The sequence below is a fragment of the Fulmarus glacialis genome, unplaced genomic scaffold (genome assembly GCF_000690835.1).
Source record: "Fulmarus glacialis isolate BGI_N327 unplaced genomic scaffold, ASM69083v1 scaffold47854, whole genome shotgun sequence".
NCBI classification, from domain to species: Eukaryota; Metazoa; Chordata; class Aves; order Procellariiformes; family Procellariidae; genus Fulmarus; species Fulmarus glacialis.
In genome coordinates, this window is record NW_009208351.1 from 593 (window position 1) to 10,804 (window position 10,212).

The 10,212-nt window shown below is 44.5% G+C and overlaps 1 protein-coding gene across 1 annotated transcript; it reads left to right on the forward strand.

The window, feature by feature from the left end:
- Positions 1 to 951: 951 nt before the first annotated feature.
- Positions 952 to 9,393, forward strand: HMBS (hydroxymethylbilane synthase). The gene is made up of 12 exons (XM_009576443.1): positions 952 to 1,069; positions 1,759 to 1,808; positions 1,908 to 1,963; positions 3,070 to 3,147; positions 3,471 to 3,548; positions 4,772 to 4,847; positions 5,565 to 5,678; positions 6,204 to 6,242; positions 7,703 to 7,822; positions 8,062 to 8,115; positions 8,683 to 8,769; positions 8,995 to 9,393. Exons 1-12 carry the CDS (start codon positions 952 to 954, stop codon positions 9,166 to 9,168), a joined length of 1,044 nt encoding a protein of 347 aa, XP_009574738.1. The 3' UTR covers positions 9,169 to 9,393.
- The last annotated feature ends 819 nt before the right edge of the window (positions 9,394 to 10,212 follow it).

Genomic DNA, 10,212 nt, shown 5'->3' on the forward strand with positions numbered 1-10,212 from the left:
CCAGGCTACACAGCTCATCAGTGGGAGAAAAGCTGAAACTCACCTGCGGTTGCTTGAGGCTGCTGCTGCTGCTTGTGTGTGTGGAATGATCCTCTGCTAGTGTAACTCTGTCTTTATTTTACTTGCTTCTGCTGTTCTTATGCAAGGGAATGTTCTTCCTGCGCTTTACTACTTTAAGATCTGCTGCTTGCTGTACCTGTAGACCTAAACTGTTGCTTTTATTTTTGTCCATAGAACCTCTAAATAAAGCTCTGATCTTGTAGAGGATAAGTAACTCATATTTGCCAGTAACTATAGATTTTTCCAGCAGCACAGTGAAATCCTACTGGCTTCTCCCAAAACTTGCAGTATTGGTAAAATTCATACTCTTAGAAAAAGCAGAGGGTACCCAGTGTGCGATGTGACTTGTTCTTTCGTCACTGAGCAACAGGAGGATGGTTTTCTTACCTTTCTGCCCACTTGCCGATGAGCGGGCTTGTTTCAGCAGTCGCAATCTGTAGAGGTGAAACCAAGCGGCTCAAAGTTAGGTGGGTAAATGCTGTCTATGAATAAGGGCGCCGAGATGGTGTGGAGAAATGGAATTTCTGACTGGGGGTACAGCTAGTGACCTTAATAACACAGCTGGAAGTAGAGCATGCGAATCCTGACATGCAGTCTTCTGCTCTAGTCACTCTTCCTAACTTGACAAATTCTTTGCTTTGCCTTGTCAGTGCTTGGATTGCAACGGCGCTGGACATGGGAAGATGTTATTCTGCCACTTAGTTGATAAAATAAGTTCTTCAGTGAAATGCTCTGGTCATGATATGTGTTCACATGGTTCAAGGAGTGATTGTACATATGAGCGATTTGACTTGGGGCTGCTTATTTCTAACGCTTTTGATTTAGAGAACATAGTGGTCGCGCATGCCTGACCATCGAAGAATGGCAAAGTCCCCTCTAGCTACTGCATGGATGATGTGCTCTTTGTATAGGGCTTTGCTTTCTTCTTTGTTGCAGCTGGCCCGGATTCAGACCGACAGCGTAGTCGAGATGCTCCGTGAGCTATACCCCAACCTCCGCTTTGAGATTGGTAAGTTTTTTTGGATGCTGCCCTGGGGTAGACCGCAGCAGGAGCCAGCCGCTTATCTTTGTGTGCAAGAGGTGTTTGTAGAGTGCTGTCAGGAGGAGGAGGATTCGACCCCGCTTATCTAAGAGTGCTGTCTGAATTCGGTTAGGTTGTGTGGCTGAGCAACTGCTGCTGGTTTCTTCTAGGGGAGAAAGGTGGATTTCATAAGCTCCTGATGATTGAAGCTCTGAGTATGTCATGCAGATGGTGTTATGTTGCTCCATTGGAGAACCTGGTATTGCTCTGGCCGCACCCCACTATGCATTAGGGACATTTTCCTGTCGGGGGCTTGAGGCATTCAACAGCATAGGAATAATGGGAGCCCAGGCTTGTACTGAAGAGAACTGCTGAGTACCTGTTCACTGGCACTCCAGAGAAAGACCATGGCAATTTCCGTTGGGTCAGCTCTTCCCAAAACCTGCCCTCTTTCCCCTCGCTCTGTTTTTGAGGACAGTGAAGGAAGTCTCAATTTCACTTGTCTTGAGCACAGTGTATTTCTAGAAGTGAGCTGGTCTTATATTTAATTTGAGTCTGTGTTCATACAGCAGCGTGTGACGCTGTACTGCTCGTTACATATTATGTTGATATTTCCAGTTTAGGCCTACATGCTCTGACCAAGCCTCACGTTTTACTTATGCTCTTTCTCCGAGCAGTTGCCATGTCAACGACCGGAGACAAGATCTTGGATACAGCACTTTCTAAGGTAAAGGTTCTCTTCTTTCTCTACACAAGAAGTAATTGTATTTGATGATATATTTGCAGATTTTTTTTTTGTGATTCGTGTTCCTCCATTTATGTGTAGATTGGGGAGAAGAGCCTCTTCACCAAAGAGCTGGAAAATGCACTTGAAAGAAATGAGTAAGAGCTCATTGTTTTCTCTTCCTCTTTTGGCGTTTGTGGTGCTCTTTGGACGTCTTTGGCTTGCTGCGTATGTCATCTAGTTTCCTTCTGTTCTGGTACCTCTCTGACTAAGAAATCCTTTAATAAGTCATTGCCTTTTTCTCGGGCCCCCCCCCCCCCTTATATACGTGACTTAGGCGACGTATTTTGAAGTGGAGTTGTTGTGTCGCTTGGTCTGCCCCAGTTAGGTTTCCTTTCTCCTGTGATTTGTGTGTTACATGCGCATCAGAGAGGATGTAATCTAATCCAATTCCTGCTAACAAGTATGTTCTTTTAAAAATACTTTGCTTGGTGGTGTTAACATATTGCACAACATATTTAGTGTTATCATGTTAACATTTATTAACTAATTTGCATGCTAAATATCCAGGAGAACTGGGCATGGGCAAGTTGTACTGCTTTCTGGGTAACTTCTTTCTACAGAAAAACTTGGTTCAGGCTCCTGCTGGAGCAGAGAGAGATAAGTGCTTCCCCCCGCCCCAGTATTCCCAGGAGGGTTTCAGTGGTGCTTATGCCTCAGTTAAAGTAGGCTTAAGAACAAAGATATTCTTCTGCATCTCTGACACGTAGGCACGTGATAGTGCATTTTTGAGTAAAGTCGGTGAAAAAATACTGGAGACTCAAGCATTTACAATGCTGTTCGTTGGCCTCGTAACGAAGCAGCTAGCATTTACTTTAGCTAGCTATTATTTTCAGTTTGAAGCGTAATACCAGACAACGTACTGGTTGCATATTGGTACAATGAGTCTCTCCGTGTGAATGTCTCCAGCGCCTTCCCCTCATTCAACCTGATTGTTGTAATGTGTTTTGCATCGCTGCTGGGAGGAAGGCATTGTCTTAATTTTGCAGGAGGGAAAAGAGAGACAGAGAAGGGTGAAGTGGCTTTTCTGGAGTGACGCTAGAATTCTATAGTAATTCTAGCAATAGAATCCTGAAATTCCTCTCTCTCCTCCAAATTAATTCCCAGGGTGGAATCACGCTTTTCTGTAGATGACCTGCAGGGCTCTGGTAGGTACCGCATGAGCTCAGCCATCTGTTCAGTGATTAGTGTCTCTAATTTTTAGAGTTGACCTCGTGGTTCACTCCTTGAAGGACCTGCCAACTTCTCTTCCTCCTGGCTTTACCATCGGCGCAGTCTGCAAGTAAGTGTGGACGCGAGGCTTGATTCTCCAAGTGATTTGTATTTTACAGTGTTGGTATTGGTGGGAAAGCAAAGGCAGCTTAGGTCCTTTTAGGTGTTCAAAGTTTGCCCACCCTCTGATTAATCTCTGAAACAGTGGAAACACTAGAGCTGTCCTAGTGTTCTGTAACCAGCAGGTTTGCTGGAAGTGCTTGCATTTACAATGATGATGGGGTATTTTGGAGCCAGAAGCAGTTCCTCTGGGGACTGATAGCAGAACTGTTAAGCTTAACAGCCTTCCATTAAATGATGTGTCAGCCATCCTGCGCTTGCATTATTTTGCAGAAGGGAAAACCCACTTGATGCTGTTGTCTTTCATCCCAAAAACTGTGGAAAAACACTGAGCCTCCTTCCTGAAAAGAGGTGAGTAGGGAGAGGAAGGGGAAGACAGTCAGATGTAAAAATGGAAGGGAGGGGTTGGTTGATGCTTCCCAGTGGCAAGTCAATGAGCTCCTTTCTTTATCTTATAGTGGTTTTACACTGCCTTCCGCTAGCTTTCCATAGGCATTGTACTGAACCCGCTTGCTGAAAAGAGCAATGCTGTCTTATGGGAGTGCTGCACACTGAGGTTGGATCTCTCGAGCCACCCTTGCATTGCAATGTTTTCTCAAGTTAGACCCTTTCTTAACACAGTCTCTAGAGTGAATTCTTGCTCCTTTGTATAGCCCTTACTGCAGGGGAATGCATACAATGCAGACAGGGTGTCTGGTGCAGTATTTTAGCTCGCATGGGCCTGAACTATGCTCTTGTTCTCACCCAGCCAGTTATGATTTCTTCGTTGTTTTTTTTTAGCATTGCTTTCTTACGGTTCTGCTGGGAGCATGAGCAGTTGCTCAATTTTGAATGACCTGCCTTTTCATAGAGGTTATTGGAGTCTTTTGTCTGAGACAGCTGAGTCAAATTACTCAGATTGAGATAACTATTAGAAAGATTTTTTTTTTTTTCCCCCTATGTTAAAGTAAAAGAAGCAAACTAGCTGTGACGCAAACGTAGACTCACGCTTCTGCGCATCTGGATAGCAGGAAAATTGCGTCTGGTTTAGGTTCCAGGGTACCAAGAAAAGTGAGTAGCTTGCATCTCTAGAAAGGAAATGCATACTTCCCAGACCGGTAGTTTTCTGTGGTTTCCGGTTATGGATCCTACTGTTTCCAAAGGTTCTCCTCCCACTGCATTTCTATCATTGATGAAGTCCCTCCATTTTAGTAACTTCAGTTGTCTGGCTACGTCTGGTTCAGTTTGGAGCAGCCGAGTCTTTTTTTTTCTGTGACAAGTGTTGTGGTCTTTAAATGAGGTTTCATCAGTCCTTGATGGTGGCTAGGGGCTGCCCTCCAGAAGCATCTCCTGTAAATCGGTTCCTTGGGAGTGGCTTGCCTGCATCTAGCTTCAGCCAGGCTTTATGTTAAACCTCACAGCATGGTTTTCTTTCTTCTAAGGAGATATAAATCATCGGCTGGTTCTTGAATCTTCATTTCAATGGAGGGGAAAAAAAAAAAAGTCTCTTGTTTCCTTGAAAGTTCTGACATATCTCTGGCTGGAGGCAAGTGTAGGAGTATTCTGGATTTCATTGATTTTTATTTTCCCCACAGTGTGATTGGAACCAGTTCACTTCGGAGAGCAGCACAGCTCAAAAAGAAGTTCCCTCAGTTAGAATTCAGGGATATTGTATCCTTTCCTGGCAAAATGTGGGAGCTGGGTAAAGCTGCAAACAGGAAGATGTAACTTAATATGAAACCTAGAATCAAGGCTGATTTATACCACCTGGCCTACAAGAACCAGCTTCCTCAAAGGCTGCCCTCCACTAACCTATTCTGAGAGGGTTGTATAGCATACCATAGCCCATTCTGTCCTCTATTTTTTCACGAGGCTGTAAAGAAGGGGCCAGCCTTAATCTAGCTGAGATTCAGGATGCAGATGAATTTTTTTAAGGACTGGTTAAAAAACTGCTTGCTGGGTGCCTACTGTGTCTTTATCACAGTGGTGTGGCCAAATGCCAATTGGTTCCCAATACCCCAGATACGATTTGGGCCACTAGTTCCAATGTGGGCTGCTGAACTAGTGGTAAAAGGCACCATTGCTTCAGTCCTAGTAACCTAGTTCTTTGGTATGCAAAAGGAGTTGGTGTCACGTGTTAATAATGTACTTAAATGACATGCATATCTTTTGAGAGTCAGTGCTTGAATTAATATCCCATAATGCTTGGCAAAATTCTATTTAAAGAAACAATTGTCCATATTTAACACTTCTTTCAGGATGGTACCTGACTGATTCTCATTGGAGGCTGTTGGATTCTGTATGTTCTGTAAACACACTCAAGCGAATGTTAAGTGGTTAAGGGACTGTTTGCCTGCTGTTTCTATGCTTGCTTAATCACTTCTACAGAGAGGGAATTTAAACACCCGCTTAAAGAAGCTAGATGAGAAGGAAGACTTCAGTGCCATCATCCTGGCTGCTGCTGGGCTGAAGAGAATGGGTTGGGAGAATCGCATTGGCCAGGTGAGGAGCAGCAAAGCAGAAAATACCATTCTCTGCCGAACCATCAACTGCTTGCCTTTCAGACCTTGCAGTTGTCCTGTCAAAGATGAGCACGCAGTCTGCTGAATCCATTGCCACGTCAGCACGTGAATCTATGTGCTTCAGGGAGGACTTTTTTTTTTTGGTTGGTTGGTCGTTTTTATTTTCTTTGTACAGAAGTTTATACTGTTCAGCTTTCCGTGGTGCAGTAACAGTTCGTAATCTGATCATCTCCCAGCATTTCACAGTACTTGTCTAGCAACGCAGCAGTGCGCACGACTAAGATTTTTCTGATTAGCTAATTCACGAAGCGTTACAGTCCAGGTGAAGGAAAGTGCATTATCTCACTTTAGGGGTGGGAACACTGAGGCATGGGAAGCGGGAGGTGATACTTCTTTGGTCAGGCACAAAATCAATTTATGTTAGAGGTGAGCATAGAATTTGGCTCTTGCTTCCTATATTCTGAACAGTGCAACTTGAGTTAACTCTGATATTACTTTCTTCCAGCTCCTAAGCCCTGAAGATTGTCTGTATGCTGTTGGACAGGTAAGTTACAACTTTTAAATCTTAAGCCGTGCTACGTTTTGAAAGCCGGCAGTGGTACGATGTGTCAGAGTAGTTAATTGTGCCGAATACTTCTTGTGTGTTGATTGCCAAAGAACTACTACATCGATCTCTTTTGTTGGCTGTTACACTGTTTTAGGCACAGCTTGTGGGAAGAATGGAAGTCAGCTCTGTTACCCAGTGTGGTGGGGGCTGATTTCCATTGGTAATGGAAAAATAGTAAAAGGTAAAGGTAACGTGTGGCAGAACTACACTGGGGCGACGTGGCAGATGCGGAGCAGGCTCTGGCAGGGTCAGTGTTGTGCTGTACTGGGATAATTGTGCGGAGCCAGCACAGTATCTTTGTCCTGTTGTCCTAACTCCCGTAGGGTGGAGCTGAAACACCTGCCTTGGAGCACATTCTCAGTGCTTTTGTTTCTAGGCAGGCAAACCGTTCCAGCCCATGCTGGCCGTGTGGCTGAGTTTACACAGTGCTGCACAGTGGGTGTCAAACTTGCTAAACCCGAGCTGGCTATGCATTAGGGATTGCGAGTGACAAATCTGCAAATGCAGTCTGAAATAGTGATTTTGATCATGCGTTTGTCAGGTACTGTGCAGTTCCTTTTTTTTTTTTTTTTTTTTTTTTTTTTTCTTCTCCAATTTCGTTTCCCTTTGTCACTGTTGTGGGAAGACACATAATGAGCGATCCAAACTAGGCAGCTGCAGGCTGTGCTAAGCTTGAAGGTCGTTTACAGAGATAGGGAAGTCTTGAGAAACTGAGTACTTGGCAAGAAATCAAAGAAGTTGGACTGAAAAGCAGGTAAAAGAGGATGTCAGCAAGGATGCAGATGTTACAGAACGAAGGCGCGTGGACAGAAGGCTAGCACAAATCATAGCTGAGTTACAAGCGTGTGAATTATAGCGATAGCCTATGGGAGCTGTGTGTTGGGGGGGCGTGCTTATGACAACTACGTATAAATTGAAGTAAAGCTGCGTAATAAAGTGGCATTAATGCGATCATATTGATTGAATGCGTTGTGTCCGTGACTTCCGCGTCACACTGTTACTCATTCAACGCTTGAATCTTGATCTTTATCTTGAAAAGGTTGGGAAGCTTGGATTTATCCAGCCTTCTTGTCACAAAGGGACATTGGGGTGGGTGTTTCTATATATGCAGTCATAACTGAGATAGGTTCTAGAATGGTTTGAGGTGACGGCGTGATCTTGAACAAGTAAGTTAGTTCTGATCTTCCCTTTACAGCAGCTGCTATAGGATGTCTCTGCAACCAGTGGATTGTTTTGTGATTCATTTCTGTAAATGTCTAAACATCGCTCCCTTAGTGAAATGCATCCGAGCCTCTGAGTTCTATTTCATGACCAATGCTGAGTGCACCCAGAGATGCGTGAAGTTGAGGAATTATTATGATTATGTTGTGTGTTTCTTTCTCTTGTTCTTCTTATAGGGTGCCTTAGCAGTGGAAGTTCGTGCCAAAGACCAAGAGATACTGAATATGGTATCTGCCCTGCAGGATGCAGACACCGTGTTATGCTGCATTGCTGAGAGAGCCTTTATGAAACGTTTGGTAGGTGTGGCATCCTTGCTCTTCTGCCTGCAGCAGTAAATACTGCTCTGCTAGTTGACCTGACGCCATAGTACGGGAAATCTGTTACACTTTCCTAAAACTGCGAAATAGAGATTACTTCTGAATCGAGAACGGCCTGAAGAGCGATAGGCGGGGTTGTGTGCAACCTAAACTTTTCAGAGGCCTCTGCTTTGAATGTGTCGGGTAGGAGCCTCAGTGTCACCTGCTTTCTGTTTTAGGAGGGTGGATGTAGTGTCCCTGTTGCCGTCAACAGCATGCTGAAAGATGGCCAGGTGAGGAGTAGTTTGTGTTTATCTGCGATTATTTCTGAAAACCTATTCCAGTGCATGCGTGTTCCCTGATCCTTCCCTGAAGGTAACTCCGGCAGGTATCTCTATAGCAAATTAGGGCAGATAGGCTCCTGTCTCAAGCCTTCCAGGTTTGTGTGCAAAGCAGGAGTATGAGAATTGGTCTGGCTACTGAAGCTCAGTCTAGTAGAAAATGCCCTTACTATAAGTACCAGATTTCCTCCCACCCTTCTTTAAAGATCGTGTTGCCCTGAGATCTGAAAGTCTCTCTTCTGACCCCAGAAAATCAGTGGTTTTGCACACGGAGTGTGATTAAGGAGGTGGGAAGCTAGAAAAAAGATCAGCTTTTTCTTTGGGAGGTCGCATCTTCCCTAACAGGAATTACTTTTCTTCCAGTTGTATTGTACCACTATTCTTGCTGATCCCACTGCACTACAAAAGCCTTCCCCTCCAGACTTAGCTTCGTATGTTGCGTGTTCTTATTAAAAAAGGGTGTAGTTGGCTTTCTGTTTGTTTAACACGGTATTAATCCCTTCTGTATGTCTTTCCAAGTTGTATTTGACAGGAGCAGTCTACAGTTTGGATGGATCTGATAGCCTGAGGGAGACTATGCAGACCAGTGTTAATTATCCCCCACAGGTATGTGAACCACGGTGGGTTCAAAATCCAAACCTGAAGCTGAATGACAAAACCAGACCTTTTGAAATCTGGCTATTACTTTTAGTCTGGTTCCTTGGAAACTGTAACAGCGCACTGTTCTCGAGGCTCCTCAGACCACAGATTTTACCCCATTTCACATTTGGCTTAAACTATTCACTGCCCGCTCCTTCCCACTGCCTTATGTTGAGGCGTTTGTATTTGCAGAATGAAGATGGACCAAATGACGATGTGCAGCATATTGGCATCACAGCCAAGAATGTCCCTGGTCAGGCCCAGGAAGCTGCGGAGAACCTTGGTGTTGAACTAGCTAGTTTACTTCTGAGCAAGGGAGCTAAGCATATCCTCAGCGTGGCAAGGCAGCTCAACGATGCCCGCTAAACGTGTGGTGCGATCGGCATAATTGCTACAACTCTAGCAAGTCTTTGCAGCTACACTTCCTTTGGAGGAAGGGATTTATTTAAAAGTTCGCACCAGTCTCATCTGATGCTTGGACACAAAAACTTGAAATACTAAGTTGACTAACTTGAGTAGGTTACGCTGTTCAGGGTTTTCATCCCTCTCTGCGTTTCTCTAAATTGCAGAGTGCCTCTGTGAAGTTTTTCAATGATTTTTGTAGCTAGGAAGTTAAAAAGAAAAAAAGTAAAAAAACCCCAAACCTGTAAGTGTTCTCCTGTTCCATTTAGGAACAATGCACTCATTATGGATTATAATCAGACTCGGCTGTGACGGTACTAATGTGCTGTACTGTGCTGACACTACTAAAGTACTTTCAGTAGTCGTTATTATTGGGAGCCTGTTCACTCATCAGAACGCAGAAGAGGATGACTGCTATTAGGTTTCTAATACTGGGTTCCTCATGGTAAAGTAGCACAGGTGCCATGTTCATCATAGGTCTCAGTTAAGGTAAGAAATTAAGCTTGCAGTTATCGGATGCAAATTTGTCAATTGGCCAGTAATAAATTAGGAAGCAAGTGGACAGCCAGTATAGTTTCCCTTGTACGCTTGTCTACAAGGGTTGTCTGAGACAGTCATTCATCTACATCACTGAGTCAATGGGGAGCTGAAGAGGAAGCCCAAATTTGGGCCATTGTGCCTTTCTCTGTAGGTGTTTGCCCTTTTACTGGCTCCTTGCACTCTCTACCGGGTCATTATCCTCTCGATGGGGCTCACGCGTTACAGTGCCTTGTAGAAACACTGAAACGGCACCTTACCGGGGTCCTGTTTTGGAAGTGAAGCATTGTTTATTCTCTATGCAACGTCCACTGAATGTAACAGACGATAAATACAGTTGAAGTATAAGCACCCCAGCGTAAGTGCAAGTCTTTACAGAGAGCTCTTCAGTTTTTCTGGCTGGATGTGAGCGGGCCGCTCCTTCACCGCTCCTTCGGCTGGCGCCCGGCTCCGCAGCGCCGCCCGGCGGCC